At 50.1% G+C, this 20,159-nt stretch overlaps 1 protein-coding gene across 1 annotated transcript; it reads right to left on the bottom strand.

Moving 5' to 3' along the window:
- Window positions 1–896: 896 nt before the first annotated feature.
- Fam186b (family with sequence similarity 186 member B) lies at window positions 897–19,124 on the bottom strand. Its single transcript, XM_059247516.1, has 8 exons — window positions 18,853–19,124; window positions 15,856–16,081; window positions 14,273–14,455; window positions 9,635–11,231; window positions 8,646–8,838; window positions 4,263–4,441; window positions 3,423–3,605; window positions 897–1,230 (listed from the first exon to the last, which is right to left on the bottom strand). The coding sequence occupies exons 1-8, from the start codon at window positions 18,946–18,948 to the stop codon at window positions 1,002–1,004; spliced, it is 2,886 nt and encodes a 961-aa protein (XP_059103499.1). The 5' UTR covers window positions 18,949–19,124; the 3' UTR covers window positions 897–1,001.
- Window positions 19,125–20,159: the final 1,035 nt, after the last annotated feature.

The following is a 20,159-nucleotide window of genomic DNA, read 5'->3' as shown; positions in this document are numbered from 1 at the left end:
TTCCTACAGAGCTTGTCCTGTCTCCAACCTGCATCTGAATGCCATTGTCTTCCTCTTTAACTAGGCATCCTTCTTGGCTTAAGCTAGGGTTCAAAGCAGAACCTTACTCCTGACAGCGTTCATAAAGCCCACGGTCTCCTTTTCTTTCCAGAGTTTTTGTTTGTTTTTATTTTTGAGACAGGGTCTCCTTATGTCGCTGTGGCTGTCCTTGAACTCATGGTAGCCCTGTGCTCGTAGAGATCCTCTTGACTCTGCTTCCTGCGTGCTGGGATTCAAAGGATGCACCACCATACCTGGCTGTGCATCCTTCACTTTAACCTCAACTGGAACCAAAGACAGGCACTATTCCTGAGGAGAACCTAGATACGGGTTCACTTAGAACATCTGCTGCCAGCTGTGTCTGGTCTCTAGGAGAGGCTGGGAAAGGCTGAGTGGGGATGAGGCAGGCTGGGGGAGGTAGGCGGGTCTTCATAGACAAATACATGAACTAAAGCAGATTTCCGCTGAACAAGCACATGGCTGCTGCTGAGGGCCCCCTGAACTCCACCATCTAGATTGGGAACCTCTGTGTCTCCATTCTTTCTAACCCTGTAGTCAAGGATGACCATGAACTTCCTGATCCTCCTGCCTCTGCCTTCCAGGTGCTGGGATCACAGGCGTGTACCACTATCATGCCTTTTGTTTTTCTGAGCTGTTCTACTAATCACTTGAATATCAGATACCTATTTGTGTTTGATTAAATAGACTTTCTAACCTCCTGCGTGCCAGGCACTGATAACAGCCTCCTGGCTTGTTGGCTCCCACAGTCAGTGACCCCACTCGAGCAATCCTCGGGCCTGGTTCCAAAGATGAGTCGGGGAGTTGGAGGGGAGGCTTTCGGCAATGAGACAGGAGACTTAACCAACCTCTATTTTATTAAAAACTAACAGTATGGGGACTAAAAGAAAGAGAAGGGTGTTTCTCAAAGTTCTAGGGCAACTTTGTAACACCTGACGTGTGTTTCAAGGCACCAGCTGGGAACCAGCATTTGGACCAAGTCCCTGCGAGGGTTTTAGTGACCCGGAAGTTGGAGACTCACTAAGGGTTGGAGCGGGAACCGGAGTCGCCCCATCCTTCTGGCTTTGTAGGGATCCAGGGAGTGAATGGCTGGACATTTTGCGGACAAGCTCAGCTGGCTCCTCTGAGGGTTCCTGGCATTCCTTTCTTTGGATTGCTGAGGCACTGAAAGAGCTAATATGGTTACAAGTAGGGTAGCACCTGAGACAAGGCCCATGCAGCCCACCCAGAGCATGGGGACAAATCCAGAGCTGAGCTCAGACTTGACTTGAGTGTAGAACTGCTTAGCATGACATTTCTGCTGAATCTTAGGGGTTCGGCCTCTCCTCTTTTGAGTCTACATCTTGTCTTACTTCACAGGGTGTTTCCTCTCCCCTCCTTTCAACCTTATTTGTTACTTTCTATCTGCTCTAATCTCTTTCGCAGACACCAAGTTCTAAGCCTTCTGAGTCTGTGCTCCGAGACCTCTCGGTAGGCACGAGAGCAGCTTATGCTGTGGCTGTGCAGGAGCAGCTCTGAGCAGGGGAAGGGCAGGACAGCTCCCCTCAGCCTGCCAGTCAGAGAGCTCAGGAGCTCTCTCTCTGCTGGTCAGGCAGAGCAGAGACCTCAGAGAAGGGGGCCTGCAAGGTTTCGAAGGACACCATCTTGGCATCTGGGCACAACACAGGAACCTCCTAAAAAGACACAGGGAGCTGACCCAACCTGGAGTGCCAGTGCAGACAGAAGCAGGGCTCTGCGTCTGTCCTGGGACTGTGATAAGTCGGATAAACTCCTGTAGAGTTGTGAAAGGGGGAAGAAAATTGTCTTCACCTAAATTCTCTTACAAGGAGAGAAAGCTGTCTTTGCTGGGAACAATATTTTGATAAGTGCTTCAGCCTGCGGCTGAGATCCCAGTGGAGGATCAGGGGTGGGTGGAACAGCTCTACTTGAGACATGAAGGATCTTAGAATTTTTATACCACAGAGTGTGAGCAAAAGATGGAAAAAAAAAAAAAAAGAAGAAAAGAAAGGAAGGTGCGGTTGGGTGCTGTTCACTCGGACTCTCTTTCCCCATCAACCTTTCTTTGGGTGTGTAGGGGATGTACGTGCTCATGTGGGTGTGTGGATGTATGTGTGGTACGTGTGTGAGCGCCTGGGGAGGCCAGAGGTTGACATCGAGTGTCTCACTTGTTCTCTGCTTTATGTTTTGAGTCAGGGTCTCTCACTGAACCTCTAGCTCCTCAATTTGACTAGGCCAGGGAGGCTGGCCAGTGAGCTCCAGGGACCTAGCTGTCTCCACCTCCTGGTGCTGCCACGCGTAGCCTCTAATGTAGGTGCTGGGGATCTGAGCTCAGGTCCTTACGCCCATGCAGCGGCCCTCTCCTGACTGAGTCGTCACGCCAGCCGCTGTCTCCTTTCATTTTCGGAAAGATCCTAATGCCCCAAATGCCTCGAGTCAAGTGTAGTATGTACACTGATGTTTATCCAGGCATTTATACATGGGAAGAACGAAGGGGTGGGCCTCAGATTCCCCCAGAGACTGGGCAAAGTCAGGGCCATGCTGGGAGTACAGAGAGAGACACTGGAGGAGCTAGCTAGTGAAGGGGCCAGCAGAGGAAGGCCTCACTGAGCAGGCTCCTCCAGTGGCTTCTCTTTGCTACAGATCTTTCTGGGACAGAGTCAGGTCCACTAGCAGCAGATGAGATGAAAAAGGTCCCTTGAAAGAGCCTTGAGTCTTCAGTGGTGATGTCTTCAAGCCAAGAGAGACAAAGGAGGTAACCTGCTCTAACCAGAACAGCCCACTGGGTTCCGAGTCCTGCTGCTTTTCTCTCTGCCGCCGTCCCAGGCTAGCCTTAAACTGGAGGTCCTCCTGTCTGGGCCTCCGGCGTGCTGGGATGTAGGTGTGCGTCCCCACACCTGGTCCTCAGCTGCTCTCCCCAGGGACGGTTCTTTGAGGCAGTCAGGAAAAGAAATCCCCACAGACGGCTCAGGCCCAGGTCTTAGGTCTATCCCACAGTTCTTGGTTTCCCTCAGCCTCTGCCCTTCCACCTGTTACTCTAGCTCTAGAACAACCCTAGACTAAGGGCAAGCTGGGGCACCCGAGAAAGCCGTGGAAAACCCAGGAGCACGCGCAGAGGTAAAACTCGTACAGCAACCCAAGTACTGCGGAAAGTCCTGTGAGGGACTGAAGTGGTATTGTCTCAGGACCCAAGCTGATGGCCAGTGAATGGATGAGGCAGGGAAGTGTTTCTTCTCTGGTGTGGTACAATAACTGGGTCCAGGACTAGAGTTTGGGAAGAGAGTGCCTGAGCTGTCGGGTAGAACCAGTGCACCCTTGATGGACAGGTCTCCCTGAATCCAGGTCACACCCCAACCCTCACTCCTTACCGAGTCTTGAAGGACATCAGGCCTCTGTGGTAAGAATGCTCATCCACGGCCAACAGCCTGGGGATGTCTGGATATCCCCCTAGTTGGTCCCAGGACAGGCTTGCAGGGGTCTTCTTTTCTATTGGGTGACTTGAAGAGGCCACATCGGTCTTCCACACGGCTTCCATGTGGTTCCCTTGTTGGCTAGGAGAGGGAGAGCACAGACAGTATCAAGAGAGACAAAGAGACATGGGAACAGGCCGAGGAGACACAAGGTCCAAGACAGAGACCTCTGTGTCACCCAAACCTCCCCAACACAGGCTCTATGCCTTAGTTCCTGAGGCTCCCTTTCTAGGCACATGCCCTGGGGCTGAAGCTCTGAATCAGGTCCCTTTGGGGTAGGTGTTCACGGGAATCATCGTGGCTGCCCAGAGGCTCACCATGTCTGAGCCTGGAGGCCACACGGTGGGGAAGAATTGGCTTGTTTACATATAGACCAATGGTAGATACTGGGTCAATACACACAGAGTAGAAATAAAGGGTTTCCCCTGTATTTTCTCAGGGTCAGTCAGGCTGCGCCTCGAAACCACACATTGCCATACACATTCTGTCTCTGGATCCGAGCCCAGAGCCTGTCAGGGCAGCCGAGCAGATGGGCCTTGAAGCCAGGGAGGCGATGTTTGCTGTGTCCTTGCTCGCTGCTGCTTCCCCAGGCTAGCTGCGCCCCACCCCCCCATCCCCCCACCCCGACCCCCCATCCCCATCCCACCCCCCCACCCCCCCACCCACCCACACCCACACCCCCACTCCCTCTGCCCTCTCATCCTACTGGCTGTCATCCTTCAGCCTGCCAACACCTACCCAGCTATCCACAGAGGCACAGATTCCCGGTGCTGCTTGGGTGGCGGCGGGGGTTGCTTGTTGGTGGCGCCACTGGAGCGGACTCTCTGGAGTAGGACTGGAGGTGACTTGCATCTCCCTGGCTTTGCAGCAGGGAGGACCACAGGGCTGTTCAGGTGGATGTTCCACTCTTGCTTGAGCTAGAGGAGCAAGCAGAGGGACATCAGGAAGGTGGGAAGAGAGGCCTCTCTAGGATGGCAGGAGGCCTTGCCTGATTGTCACTGACCCCACTGGGCTCTGGGCTGAGGCGAGGCTAAGGCCCTCTGACTCTAAACCAGGGTCCCCAGCACATGACACTTGCTGGGGTAGTTCCTACTTTCTCTTTTGTTGTAAAGAATCTGGACAGTGGATGAAACAGAAGGAAGAAAACTGAAGGAAGCCAGGTCGTAGAACATTGGTGGCACTCACAGGCAGGGCCCCAGCACAGAGTGGCCTTCTGCTCTCAGACCCAGCTGTGAAGCTGGGCACGGAGCTGGAGGGCCTCACAGCATTCTTTACACAAACACTTGCCATTTTCAAAAGGCTGCTGCCCCAGGGGGAACAGACGCCAGGAAATCATCAAACTGAGGACTGAAATCAATGAAATAGAAACCAAGAGAACAATACTAAGAATTAATGAAACAAAGAGTTGGTTCTTTGAAAAAATCAACAAGATAGACAAACCCCTAGCCAAATTAACCAAAAGGCAAAGAGAGAGAGAGAACCCAAACTAACAAAATCAGAAATGAAAAGGGAGACATAACAACAGACAACGAGGAAATCCAGAGAATCATCAGGTCATACTTCAAAAACCTGTACTCCACAAAATTGGAAAATCTGAAAGAAATGGACAATTTTCTGGATAGATACCACATACCAAAGTTAAATCAAGACCAGATAAACTATTTAAATAGACCAATAACCCCTAAGGAAATAGAAACAGTCATTAAGTCTCCCAACCAAAAAAAGCCCAGGAGCAGATGGTTTCAGTGTAGCATTCTACCAGATTTTCAAAGAAGAGCTAATTCCAATACTCTTCAAATTGTTCCACACAATAGAAACAGAAGGAACATTACCAAACTCTTTTTATGAGTCTACAGTTACCCTGATACCCAAACCACACAAAGATGCAACAAAGAAAGAGAATTACAGACCAATCTCCCTCATGAACATTGATGCAAAAATACTCAACAACATATTGGCAAACCGAATCCAAGAACACATCAAAAAAATTATCCACCATGACCAAGTAGACTTCATCCCAGGGATGCAAGGATGGTTCAACATATGAAAATCTGTCAATGTAACACACCATACGAACAAAATGCTGCTGCATAATAGTTCAGCCTTTCTTTCAGACTCTGTTTACGGTTACTCCGTGTATGCACATGTGAGTGCCACGGGGGGCATGTGGCAGTCAGAAGACAACTTCATGGCGTCGGTTCTCTTTCCCCCCTTTATGTGTGTTCCAGGGATCAGACTGAGGTTGTCCGAGCCTCTTGCTGCCCTCATGATTTCACTTTCTGCCTAGCTGTCCACATGCTAGGATTTCAGGCGTGCAGCAGCATGGCCCATTGTCTCCATAGCGCACCCGTTATAAAGGATGCTATGATGGCTTCATTTCTCCTGTGCATACACAGTGTGTTTTGTCTCCTGGGTTTAGGGAGGCTTCAGTCCCTCAGAGTCATTGTTCTGTCTCTTAGCTGAGACAGAGCTACACCAGAGCAGAGGTGAGTAGAACCTTCAAGGTCCAACTCTAATGACTTACTTCGTCTAGCCTGACCTCACTTCCTGAAGTCTCCAAGGCCTTCAAAACAGTGACACAGACTGGACACTGAAAATTCAAAACATGAGCCTGTGGGGGACTTTTTAAATTCAAACCATAGATACCCAAAAGAGAGATGGCTGGGTCCTCTGGGGATTCCAATGTCAGCTTCTTTAGGAGCTTCCACACTGCGTCCTAAGGGCTGCAACCAAACCTCCAACTTCACCAACAGTGTACAAGGGAGCTCTTTTCTCCCCACCGCTGACTAACCTCAGATTACCTTTCTTTCCTGCCGTAGCCCAGTCCCTCCAAAGAGGAGCGCCTGTGATTTGCTACAGCGTGCATACTAAGTGAAATAAGCCAGATGCAGAAAGAAAGTATTATACAATCTCACACTTACCTGTGGAATCTAATAGAGAAAAATTCAAATATACAGAGGTAAAAAAAAATAAAGCAGTGGTTACCAAAGTTGGGGTGTGGATCAGGAAGTGGGGGGATATAGACCAAAGGACACAGAGTAGAAAGCATGAGTGAACAGCTCCAGTTGTAACTGTCCCTGCAGGGAACAAGATGTTCTAAAGAGGGACACTTGCACCCCACATTTTATCAGATTCTTGAAAAATGGTCCCCAAGGAATTAGAATCCCCCAGGAACCTCGTGCAAGGGGAACAGGAAAGCTAAAGCCCCAGTGTTCCTCCCGCCCCAGGAGGAGCTTGCCTCCCATAGAACTGATGACTGGCAGGATACAGCAGGAGGTAAACACCGATGGGTCCGATGGATCCGTGATGGGATCCGTGATGGGATCCGTGATGGGATCGCATCTTTATCACATAATTCCATAGACCTCTTGCCTCTGTTTCTACCTAACCCCTTCCTTCCTTCCTTCCTTTTCTCTCTCTCTTTCTTTCTTTCTTTCTTTCTTTCTTTCTTTCTTTCTTTCTTTCTTTCTTTCTTTCTTTCTTTCTTCTTAAGGGATTTTGACTTAGGAAAATGCAGGATTCATGGCTTCTACATGGACAGGAAATTTCAGGACTAGCCAGTATGAGCAGGGTTGGGGTTTTCTTTAAAAATACCAGCAGGAGGCAGAGGCAGGCAAATCTGTGAGTTTGAGGCCAGCTTAGTCTACAGAGTGAGTTCCAGGACAGCCAGGACTACACAGAGAAACCTTGTCTTGAAAAACCAAAAAAAAAAAAAAAAACATTCAAGAAAAGAAGAAAAACATACCCAAAAGCATAGATGTGGGTCTCAAAGAGTCAGTTTATTCAAAAGACATTTTAAATGTAGAATTTAAGCAGGAGAGTTAAGAGAAAAAAAATGAGATCTACCCAGGAAGCACACAAGCTTCTCAAGGGAAAGTTTCAGTGAAGTGTCCTGGCATCAGCCATGAATACTATTTTGGTGATTCTCAAGTTACATCTCAAAGGGTTGCTAAGAACAACCCCCTAGGTTTTTCCCCCCAAGACAGGGTCTCTCTGTGTAGTCCTGGCTGTCCTGGAACTCGCTCTGTAGACCAGGCTGGCCATGAACTCACAGAGATCCGGCTGCCTCTGCCTCGGGAGTGCTGGGATTAAAGGCGGCCGCCGCCGCCGCCGCCGCCGCCGCCACCACCACCGCCCTGCTCTCTAAATGTTTTAATTAGCATTATGATTTGTGTGAGGCTTCATCCACACCTCTGCTGGGGGCATACAGGCCACAGGTTAGCTGTCCCGGGGGTCCCCGGGGCCAGCAGATCACACCTGAGCTGCTACTGTATAATTTAAGAAAATGTGCTAAAACTCAAGGACTTAAGTTCCTAAATTGAAATGGCTGACTAAATGCTCAATAAAGTCAACAAAAATAGGCCCGTAACAGGCGCAGCCTGACACTATCAAACAATGTGGACACAGCGATCCTGTCAGCTGAGGGAGGAAGATACACGGAACCCAGAGAAGCAGAACTCAGGACGGTCTGGGGCTCTACGCAGCATCAAAACCGAAAAGGCACTGAGTGGAGCCTGCAAACTGCCGGGGAAGACGAGGCCTGCTTTGGCTTCCATGAGTAGACGCCTATCAGCTGGAAGTGAGGGCAGACCCTGGGTAAAGACCCTCTCAAGACCCACATGGTAGCTGTGGAGGTGCTTGTCATGACCGCCTGCTGACCCGAGTTTGACCCCAGAATCCACATTGGAAGGGGACACACGTGTACATGGAATAACACAGTTTTTAAAAAGGGATACTTTCAGACCACCACGGTCTTCCAACATTCACCCTCCACTGCATTCTTTGTCAGGAAGTGCCTGGAAGAAAGTTCTAGTAAAACAAGGAAGAACTTGTAGGCCCCTGCAAGGGGGTGAAGAGACCCCCTTGTGCCTCAGGCCTGGAGGGCAACCAGAGCTGAAGGGAGCAGGGAGAGTCCCAGTTCCACAGAGGGACTGCAGGGCTCAGCTCCCCCAGCCCCAAGCCCTTTCTCTCTACAGTTTTGGGAAGGGCCCCTCCTCACACACCTCCCTGTATTCACACACTGGACAGCGGCCTTCCCTCATACTCCAGCCCAGAGGCTCTCACCCACCAGCCCCCACGCTGCTCCCCCTCACTGGACAGGTGGCAGGGCAGGAGGCCCACCTTCGGGAACATGGTGGCCATGTTTTGCAGGTACTCCTGGTGCTTCTCTTCCAGGTCCTTCTGTCTGTCTGTCCAGACCTGCAGCCTGAGGTTCTGCTGGCGGTCGATGTTCTCGAGGAACACATAGAGGCTCTGGGCCCTATAGGTGGCCCTCATCTGCCGAGCGGTTCCTATGTGTTTGATGACTTCTTGTCTGGGAAGAGAGAGAAGGGACTTAGCTGGTAGAGAGACTTCCTCTTTCCTCCAAGTCGGCTGACTTGAGCGAGGCCTCCACTTTGTGAATTCTTGAGAGGAAAACGAGGAATGGGTCTCTGAGAATGAGCAGAAAGCTGGAAGGTGGTGTGAGGGGAGGGACCCCTAGGCTGGAAAGGAAAAGTCACGCCAGTGGTAGGGAATATACTGAGTGAAGGTCAGGATAATAGGGGTTGGAGATGGGGAGAGTGGGTTTGGAGGAGAAGCCCACCGTAAGGAGAACAACGTATAGATGCTGTACCTCCTACAATAGATGCTGTACCTCCTACAATAGATGCTGTACCTCCTACAATAGATGCTGTACCTCCTACACCTTGTCCGAGGCCTGACACCAAATAGCCTTTGTTAGTCCCCTTTCCCAAGAGACCTGGGGGCGTCCCCCATGGTTTTTCTGTCCATATTCTTTATCTGTCCCTGGGTTTTGGCTCTACCCTGTTTTGCAGTGGGTATGGGTGGGTGCTGGGTGTCTGCTGTGTGGGTGTGGGTAGGTGCTGGGTGTCTGTTGTGTGGGTGTGGGTGGGTGTTGGGTGTCTGCTGTGTGGGTATGGGTAGGTGCTGGGTGGGTGTCTGCTGTTTGGGTGTGGGTGGGTGCCTGGTGGGTGTCTGCTGTGTGGGTATGGATGGGTGCTGAGTGGGTGTCTGCTGTGTGGGTATGGGTGGGTGCTGGGTGGGTATCTGCTGTATGGCTATGGGTGGGTATCTGCTGGGTGGGTACCGGGTGTCTGCTGGGCACCTACCTGAGGCTCTGGAAACGTCTGTAGTGGATGTACTTCTTGCACAGGTTCTGCAGCCTGAGGACGCTCAGTTCCATGGCAATGGCAGTGACTTCTAGGGCCTTGCTGCGTAGGTACTGTGGCAGTGCCAGCTCTGATTCCGTACTACCCAGGATCTGCAGGTTCTTCAGCTGCCCCCCCATGTCTATGTGGTACACCTTGTCCTTGGGGGTTACTGGGGCTTTCTGCAAAGCGGGCCGGGCCACCCTTCGGATGGACGTCCCCGTGATGGGGAAAGAAGCACATTTTTTGGGTTTAGCAGAAACCTGGCGGGACCGTGGCGTTTGTATCAACTCGGTTGAACTCAGGATCCTCTGATTTCCCTGGCCAGGCTGCTGGGTGTGTGCAGACATGGGTAAATGGGACCTCCTGCTCTGGCGAGCAGACTGTGCCCGGCACGGGGGAGGCGCTGACGATGGTTCTGACTTCTCCAGGTTCCTCCACCGGCTGGTGGGCGTGAAGATCAGCTTCTCCGAACCTCCCTTCCGCTCCCCGGCGGCGGCGGCGGCGGCCTTCCTGGGGCTCCGTGCCTCCTCTTCGGGCTGGGTGAGTCTCTGCCACTGCCGCCTGGCAGCCTCCTCCGCCTCCCACTGCCGCACCTTCTCCTGGTGCTCCTGCTCCAGCAGGGTCCACTTCCTCTGCCGCTGCAGCCACATCTCCTCCTCCTGCAGCCACTGCTGCCTCCGGGTCTCCCAGCCCAGCTCTTCCTCCCAGTGCTCCATGTGGCTCTGCAAAAGCGCCCTCCTGCAGCTCGCTGGGGACGGGTGGTCCTCTTGGTCTTTGCCTCCGTGTTCTGGGGCCTCTTCCGCCCGAGTTTCCCACTGTGTTGGGCACTGGAGCGCCTCTGAGTGGAGCAGCACGGGCTCCAGGTGCTCAGTGTGGTCAGGGAACGCGGCTTCGATCCTTGAGTCTGTGGCCGTGGTGGGGAGCGGCTGCTGGGCGGGTGGTGTGCTGCTGTCCCAGGCCTTGGCCAGGTGGCTTTGGGAAAGAGGTGAGAACAACCGTCCTTCCTCCTTGAGCTCCAGCTGGGGTTCTTCCAGGGCTGTATCTTTCTTTGGAAGGGTCCCTTTCTCAGGGGTTTCTTCTAGTCCACCAGCAGTCTGAACGGTCTTCAGCTGGAATTCCAGGGCATGCTTTATCGTGAGGAGGTCATGGTATTTGCCCCCTAGAACCTTTACCTGCTTTAGCAGAGCGTCCCTTTTGCTCTCGAGGACTTGGATGGATTTCTGGAAGTACAGCCTCTGGCTTTGGACCTCTTTGGTCATCTCCTCCTGCAAACATCTGTATTTCAACTCCAGACTCCTGTTCTCCTTGTGCTGGAGGATCAAGGCCTTGTTGAGGTTCTCCACGACAGTGGACATGTATCTGATGGCCTTGACCTCCCCTTTGTTGAACATGGTGGAGTCAAGGAGCTCCTGCAGCATGGACTTCACCTCGGAGACCTTCGTGCAGGTGGTATTCTTGTCTTGGAGCATCTGCTCCGGGCTCAGCGGCTGAGGGAGGAGCGAGGACTTCTGTGGTCTTTTCTCCCGCCAGTCCTGCCAGAAGTTATGCTTGGATGCTGGAAGAGATGGAGAGGAGAAAGGCAGCAAAGCCCACTAGGAAAGAAGTAGACAAATGCTCCAGACCTTGCCGAGCCAGAATTCTTACCCACCCCTCTTTGGGATGGGCACTGTGAGCCAGAGAGGTGTTATGAGGAGACACTCCCGAGATCCTGAAATTGCTTCAGGCTTAGCCTTAGGTCTACCAACTGCATGCACAGCACCTGTAGAGCCAGAAGGGCCTGGACCAGCTGCCAGGCTCCACTCAGTTCAGCCTACCCCTCACAAGGAGTTACTTTTCTAATCTTGCTCCTTCCCAGCTCCCGAATCCAAGTTTGGCTCCTTAATGCTGACTACCCAAACCTCTCAACCCCACTTACAAGTCTCCTTTTCCTCTTCTGTTACCTCTGAACTGTGCATATAGAGAATCTGTTACAACCGTTCATTATTATTATGTTAATAACTGTCTTTGGCCAGCACTCGTGGCTCACGCCTTTAGTCCCAGCACTCGGGAGGCAGAGCCAGGCAGATCTCTGAGTTCGAGGTCAGCCTGATCTACAGAGCGAGATCCAGGACAGGCACCAAAACCACACAGAGAAGCCCTGTCTCGAAACAAAACAAACAAATGAACAAAAAAATAACTATCTTTGCCTGCCTACATTGCGGGGGGTGGGGGGGGTGGGGGTGGGGTGGGTGGGGGGTGGGGTGGGGGGGGATCACATTGGCCCATCATCCCAAGAGAATACAGTGAGCACAGAGCATGTGTGCTATGTGCAACCCCAGTGGCGGATCTCAGCTCTTCCAGGACTGGCCATGATCATACATCTTTGTACCTACTATGTGTAGGACTGACGGAACGATCATCTTGGAATGTTTTCTCAAACGTCACTGGCAAAGAAAGCAGCGGCTGGATTTGGATGCAAGGCAAGGGCCACGGTGCTTGAGTGACACTGAGCTCCGTCTAGCATCTCGCTGGCCTTGTCAGATGAGCCGTAGGACCCTGGGGTCCAGAACTCTGAGACTAAGTCACTTGGATCCAAATCTAATTAATAACATTTGCCTTGGGTACATTTCCTAACTTCTTTGTGCCTCAGTTTCCTCCTTAGAAAAATGGGAAGCACCATAGATTCTAATTCTTAGGATTTAGAGTGCACATATTTGAGGCTAAGTAAAGTTCTAAAGTAAATGCTCAATAAACAAGCCCCACGAGTTAAAAAAAAAAAAAAGTTAGGGCTTTTGCCCTTTAAGAGTTTACACTGTCAGGCTGAAGAGATGGTCAGTTGTAAAGCACTTACTGTGTAAGCGTAAGAGTCTAGATCCCTGGCACCAAGATAAACAGCTGGACACACTGGGCACACCTATAACCCCGTGACTGGAGAAACAGAGACAGGGGGATTCCTGGGCTTGCTAGTTAACCAGTCTAGCCCACGGGAAAGCTCTAGGTTCAGTGAAAGACTGTCTCAAAAAATAAGATGGAGAGTGGCTGAGGAAGACCCCAATATTAAACTCTGGCCTACACACAAACAAACCACACAAACTTACACTCTTGAAGGAAAATAAGTATACAAATAACTACTTCAAAATATGATGTAGTGAAGAAATGGGATGGATAGTCTCCGTTTTCCATTTCTTCCTCCTGTAACATTCAACTTCACTTCATTTTTTTTTCTTTTGAAACAGGGTTTTTCTACATAGCCCTGGCTGTCCTGAAACTCACTCTGTAGACCAGGCTGGACTTGAGCTCAGAGACATCCTCCTGCCTCTGCATCCCAAGTACTAGGATTAGAGGCATGAGCCACCATACCTGGATCAACATCACTTAATGGATAATGATAATAAACTTGTCCAAGAGAAGTCATGGAAATGTTCATGTTAGCTACTGTTAATTAAGCCTGGCATATTCCAAACGTGGTCAGACATTTCATACCCTATGCACACCTCTTCCCAACCCTGAGGGTAGATAATATCCTCTTCATTTTACATATGAAGAAACAGATTCATAGAGATAAAATAAAGATGTTAGCTGGGCCATGGTGGCGCACGCCTTTAATCCCAGCACTCGGGAGGCAGAGGCAGGCGGATCTCTGTGAGTTTGAGGCCAGCCTCTTCTACAGAACTAGTTCCAGGACAGCCATGGCTACACAGAGAAATTTTGTCTCCAAAAATACAAAACAAAAACAAAAAGCCCAAAGCCATACAGCCCAAATTTGGTAGAGGTGGGATTCAAAGTGAAATCGTTCTCACTCCGAAGCCCACGCTCTTGAGTAAGACCAATCAAAGCAAGGGGCTGGGCTTTGTCCCCAGTTTTCTTGTGGCCCCTTCTGTTCTCCAAGCTTCAGGGCTCTCATCTACAAAATGCAGGAGGTAATCTCAGATCAGTCTAGTGTGGACAGGATAAAATTCTGAGGTTTAGTCAAGCTGGAGACTGACCGGCTTAGGAGAATCCAGAATTGGGAATGCTCTAGAGGGACTTCCAACCAAAGCTTACCAAACCCTGGCTTGGCAGCTGGGTTAAGAGCGAGGAAAGATGTTCTTCAAGCTCTGCCTATAAATTGCAGCTTTCCTGGCCTTTAAGCCTTGTTTCCCAGAACCCTCATGAGGCCACAGCTCCAGGAAGCCCTCGGAGGCCCATTTTCACCTCACTCCTACCTATATCTTAAAAAAAAAAAAAAAAAAAAAAAAAATTTTTTTTTTTGAGATTTTTTTACTTTATAGCTATGAGTGTTTTTGGTCTGTGCACCATGTGCATGCAGTGCCCATAGATGCCAGAAGAGGGCGACAGACACCCTGGAACTGGAGTTATAGACATTTGTGAGCTGCTGTCTGGGCGCTGGGACTCGAACCCCAGTCCTCTGGGAGATCAACCAGGGCAGTGCAGCTCTGTGACCAGCGTGAGTCCAACACCCCAGCTCTGCATCCTGGCTTCCCACTCTGCTGCATGTGTGTTACGGAGGAAGAGGAGGATCAGAAGCTCCTACAGACTGTCCTGAGACCTCCTCCCCTGAGATGGCATCCAGCCCGTCCCCACTCAGCTCTCCTCCTAGATGCTCCAGGAACCTACCTTGTGTCCTTTTCTTTTGTTCTTCAATGAGAGTGGAGCAAAGGGAGATGAGAGACTCGATGCCTCCTTTGGTGGCCATGAGGGAGAGAGGCAACACTTTCTCCATCACCTCGATCCATTCGTCTAGGGCTTCCTCTTCCTCCGCGCTCCTCCTGTCCTTCATCTCATAGCTCAGACTGTCACCTGGACGGAGTGGGGGCCCAGGCTGAGAAGTTTGTCCTCTGGGGACCCCCATGGAGCCCTACAGCAGACCCCAGGGTGGACTGGTTTCGTGGGACACTAGCTATTGGGCAGATCTCTTCCTTGAGCGATGGTTTCCTTCCCTGAAAAAGGGTTGGGCGAGGACTGAGTCGGGTAATCCGTGTGCAGTGGTTGACTCTAGGCCTGCCATGCAGAAGTGCGGCAGGCGGAGAGATGGCAGCCAACGTGAGGCGCAGCCCGGCACGTGGCTGGTTAACCTGCGCCTGTTGCGCCATCTAGCGTCTGGACCACCGAGTGGGTTAAGTAGAAGCAAGCGCATTCGTTGCGCTTGTTTGTCTGCCGGCTTGTGGTGGAGTCTCACTAGGCAGGCTAGGCTGCTGTGCGTGTGTGCCTGGGTGTGTGCGTAGCCCAGAGGTGACAGTGGAGTGTCTCCTCTCACTGAACCTGGAACTGAGTCATTTCTGCTAGGCTGGCTGCGATCTACCTTTCTCCACTTCCCAGCGCTGAGGGTACAGGCACATACTGTTCTGGGAGTCTGAACGTAGGTCCTCAAGTGTGCACAGCAAACACCTGTCCACTGGGCCACCTTCCCAGCCCCGTGTGTGGTGATCAGTCTGGACTGGATTGATGGAACCCCACCTCTGGGTGAGTGCACTTCCCGAGGGATCGATCGGATCATGAGGGTTCCGACCTAACCAGTAGATTATTCCATTGATAGATTCAAAATGTACGTGGACTGTTGTGGGGGGTGATAGGAGACCGAGTTGGAGAAAGTGGGGGGTGTTCCTTTAAACGGTATGTCTTGACCCTGGCCTCTTCCTGTTCTCTGAGTTCCCGCTGCATGAGTGGAGAACCTCCTCTATCACAATCCCACTGTCACCATGACGTTCTGCCTGGCCTCGGGCCTCAAGTGATAATGGGGTCAAAAGACCATATGTAGAACTGAATTGTATTGCAAAATAAAAATTAAAAAAAAATGTTTAGCCAACACGTAACCACTCAATAAAGAGACAATGGAGGGAACAATAAAAAAAAAAAAAAAAAAAAAAAAAAAAAGACCATCACTGACACCTCTGAAGCCAGGAGCCAAAATGAACCCTTTGTCCTTTCTTTCTCCCAGGTATTTGCAGGAGCAACAAAGATCTGACTGAGACAGCCCTTGTGGGGAGGGGGGACAGTTTGCGTGCTGTGATGTGAGTGGTAGAATCCATCACTGGGGAAGAAGTGTTACAATGGGTCCTTTGCTGTCCCACGCCCACCACCCCATGCCCTTCCTCACAAGTGCTGACCTAGGTGGAGAACGGAAATGCCTGGGCCAGCAGGGACCAGCGTCTTGGGGGAAAACACCAGCTCTCAGCACCCCACCCAGCCTGCAGACTCACCCCAGTCTCCCAGCCAGCGGAGGATCTCATACAGGTGTTTCTCCTTAGCCTTAGCATCTTTGGAGAAGGAGGCAATTTTCTCCAGCAAGATGAATCTCTTCTTGCCTTTTTGCTCTGGTTGGAGAGGTTTTGCCTTTTCCTTTAAATCATATCCCAGTTCTTCCTGGAAGCGATTGATGGCACAATTGACATTGTCCAAGATGTCCGAGAGCTGGGTGGAAATATCCTGTATGGGGTGGGGGCAGGGCAGCAGATGGCAGAGGTTAGGAGGCTAGATCCTGGGGTCAGTTGTCCACGTCTTAGCAGCATGGTCTCAGACAAGTTGCTAAACTCCAGATCCAGGGTTTCCTCACAGGTAAAGTTTAGCTCATTATAGTCCTTAATGTCAGGCTTTCTGGAGAGTGGCATGAGTTGATATTGTGAAGTGTTTAGAACTGTGCCCTGAACACAGAGAGAGCATTGGCTCTTACCATTTTAATCATTAAGCTCAGCGACACTAAAGATCCACAGTGAACACACCTTCAGAATTTCAGAACTTGCTGGGATATCTGAAATTTCACAACTCAGAGGCAACATGGAAAGAAAAAACAAAACAAAACAAAACACCCAAGAAACAAAGCAAACCCCCCAAGAACGGAACCCCAAAGAAACGCTCTGGATCAAAGGTTCAAGAATGTGTCCTAGAGAGAGAGAGACAGAAGTATGGTGGCCCATGCCTTTAGTCTTAGCACTCGGGAGACAGAGGCAGGGGTATCTCTGTGAATTCGAGGCCGGCCTAGTCTACAGAGTGAGTTCAAGGGCACCCACGGCTACACAGAGAAACCCTGTCTTGAAAAACCAAAAGAGGTGGAGTTGGTGAGGGCTGATTCCAGCACTCGGGGAAGGAGCCATCGCCATGGGACGCAACCAGAATGGACCCGAGCATTCTGCTGGAAGCCGGCCCGGGGTTCAGCTGCCAATCGTGCAAGGCTCATCAACTTGGAGGTGTTGGTGAGATTGCCCTACTGATCAACCTGTTCAGCTGAGATCCATTCGGGAGAGGTCTCAGAAGCCTGCTGTCTGAGGAAACAAGATCAGCTTGTTGGCGAGGAGTTGGCGATCGAGCAGAGCATGACCCAAGAACGCAAGAGAAGGAGCCATCCAGCCACTGAACCAGGTCACCAGAGTCATAAAGCCCACCCTACACTGACTGGGAACAGGTAAGGCCCCATCTCCAGACCAGCAGACCAGGTCTCTAACCCCTAGGCCCCAGGGGCACATTAAGTGCCCCCTCCCCAGCCATTGGAGCCCCAGGGACCAGGCAGCGGCCTCTTTCCCTGTCCCTTCACCAAGAAAACCATCCCATGTGACACCAACAACCAGCGGAGCCATAAGTCCACCCTGCACTGATTGGGAACAACTGCTCCCTGAGACAGAACCCTCTAACACCAATTGGATTAAGCTGCTCCTGGAGAAACAGAGCCCATCAGCACCAATTTGACCAAGAACTCCCAGTGGACCAAGACTATCAATTAGAACAAGAGAGCCACCCTCAGACACAGACCCCACCTGCACCGAGCAGAGGAAGAGATGAGTAGACACCAGTGCAAAACTACAGGCAACAACATAAAGACCTATATGACAACATCAGAACCTAGTGATTCTACACCTGAAAGACCTGAAAATACCAAAACAGAAGAAGTAGGAGAAATTAATCCTAATAATGACTTTAAGAAGATGAGCTGGGCGGTGGTGGCACATGCCTTTAATCCCAGCACTCGGGAAGCAGAGCCAGGCAGATCTCTGTGAGTTCGAGGCCAGCCTGGTCTACTGAGCAAGATCCAGGAAAGGCGCAAAGCTACACAGAGAAACCCTGTCTTGGAAAAGAAGATGATAGAGGCCCTTAAAGAAGAAATAAAAATTCCCTTAAAGAAATGGAAGAAAACAAACAAACAAAAAATTGGAAGAAATCAAAGAAAGCCAAGAAAAAGCAATTAAACAGATGAAGGAAACAGTTCAAGATTTGAAAATTGAAATCGAGACAATAAAGAACACACAAACTGAGGAAGGCTGGAAATAGAAAATCTGACTGATCGAACAGGAACTACAGCACAACCAACAGAATGCAAGAGCTGGAACAGAATCTCTGACATTGAAGACACAATAGAGAAAATAGATTCATCAGTCAAAGAAAACACTAAAGCCAAAAAAGTCTTAACACAAAACGTCCAGGAAATCTGGGACACCATGAAAAGACCAAATCTAAGAATAATAGGGATAGAAGAAGGAGAAGAATAGCAACTCAAAGGCACAGAAACTATATTCAACAAAATCAGAAGAAAACTTTCCCAACCTAAAGAAAGAAATACCTATGAAGATACAAGAAGCTTACAGAACACCAAATAGATTGGATCCAAAAAAAAAAGTCCCCTCGCCACATAATAATCAAAACACTAAACATACAGAATAAAGAAAAAAATATTAAGAGCCGCAAAGGAAAAAGGCCAAGTAACATATAAAGGCAGACCCATCAGAAGAATGTGTCCTCTGCTGTCCCACATCCACCACCCACATTCCACTCCATCAAGTCTGACTTAGGTGGAGATGGAGGAGACTGAGCCAGAACTGCATCAGAGTCTTATATACAAAGTGACCTGAGCCTTTGATCATCACTCCAAGCGTTCCCAGGGAACAGCGTAGGGGATTCTAGTAATCTGTCAACACAGTTGCCCTCCTCCCACCTTTTGGGACCCATCACTAGGCACTGACCAGGGGCTTCCTGCCCACTTATCTAGGGGCTGTTACCTTACAGCCCCGCCTTCCAGGGGTAGTTGGTCTCAGCCTACCCTACAGAAGTCAAATATAGGATGTGGACACTCTGAACTCATCTGTCTGCAAACCCAGGTTGTCAAGTATCCCAGGACCCCCAAAGGCTGGAATCTTGTGTAAACGTGAGATCAGTCCCCAGCCTCTACATCAGACCCCAACAGAAGGATGTTTCCTCATCTCTGGGGTTACCTCCTGAGTCCGAATTAGCTGGGCAGCCTCAATCTTTGAGATGATAGCCTTCACTGATGTGGGAGTCACCAAGTGTGGGGGATTGTCCTTCTCCATTCCAGATAATTCTCTCAGTCTCAAGATGCCCTGTGTCTCTTGTGCACAGGCCTGAACACACAGTACTGGCAGCTTTGGGGGTTAAGGGCCCAGGGAGGTTCCCGGGTACCCTGTGCTCAGCCACAGCTCCTCTAGTAACTGCCAGATACCAGGTTCCAACGGACTCTCTTTCCTAGTGACATCATCAGTTTGACTTAAAGAATTAGAAGATTAAACTTCCTGCCATCTATCTCCATCCATTACCTGCTATTATTTGTACTTGACATGTTTTTTTTTTTAAATCATTAAACGTTGTGTTCCCAAACTAAATATTAATGGCAAAAAAAAATAGGAAGAAATGAAACTAGGAGAAATGACTTAGTTCTGTAGTTTAGATCTTGGTTCCAACAAGGTCCGTATGTGGAAGGTTCCGGTCCACAATGTGGTGCCACGGGGAGGTCGTGGAACATTTGGGAGGTGGGGCCTTGTGGGGGTCCTTAGGACACTTGAAGGGGGTTGTGGAACTTCAGCCCTTTCCTCCCCCTTCCTCCTTCCCTGATTCATGGTTTTGCTCCACCACATCGGAAACAGAAGGGCTCTTTGATCACAGACTGGAATTTCCAAAATGGTGAGCCAAATAGCCTTTTCCTTTTTGAGTTAATTTTCTCAAGGATTTTGTTACAACACCAGAAGGCTGACTAGACGCTTCCAAAGAGAACATTTGGTCTTAAAATCAGAGTCAATCAATAACTAAATGAAACTATGTTTGATTTTGCCCCACAGATCAAGGATCAATCAACACTCTTCGTTTGTTTTTGAGACAGGGTTTCTCTGTGTAGCCCTGGCTGTCCTGGAACTCACTCTGTAGACCAGGCTGGCCTCAAACTCACAGAGATCTGCCTGCCTCTGCCTCCGGAGTGCTGGAATGAAAGGCATGCGCCACCACCGCCCGGCCAATCAACACTCTTACTAGCTGAAGTTGATAGTCATGGCAGGAGGTATTTTTTAAACAAACAAACAAACAAACAAATAAAACAAATGAATATCACTGTATGCTCAGGACCTAGAATTGTATCTGGCACATACTAGGACACTAGCTAAACACTTATTGAATGACTGGACATGAAATGCAGATTCATATACATGAAAACTGTTGTTCCTTGTTACTAAAAATGTAGCCATTTAATAGATAACGAATTAAACATTGTAAGTTTAGTTCCTCGTGGTGCCAT

The sequence above is a fragment of the Peromyscus eremicus genome, chromosome 20, assembly GCF_949786415.1.
Source record: "Peromyscus eremicus chromosome 20, PerEre_H2_v1, whole genome shotgun sequence".
In the NCBI taxonomy this organism is placed as follows: domain Eukaryota; kingdom Metazoa; phylum Chordata; class Mammalia; order Rodentia; family Cricetidae; genus Peromyscus; species Peromyscus eremicus.
This window is presented reverse-complemented; position numbering and strand designations above follow the sequence as displayed.

Excerpts from the sequence above, each read along its gene's own strand:
- Fam186b (XM_059247516.1), bottom strand. The coding sequence starts at position 18,948 with ATGGAGAAGGACAATCCCCCACACTTGGTGACTCCCACATCAGTGAAG. Across the intron at positions 14,456-15,855 it reads CCGCTGGCTGGGAGACTGGG|GTGACAGTCTGAGCTATGAG; the intron begins GTGAGTCTGCAG and ends CACTCCGTCCAG. Across the intron at positions 8,839-9,634 it reads AGACGTTTCCAGAGCCTCAG|ACAAGAAGTCATCAAACACA; the intron begins GTAGGTGCCCAG and ends CTCTCTTCCCAG.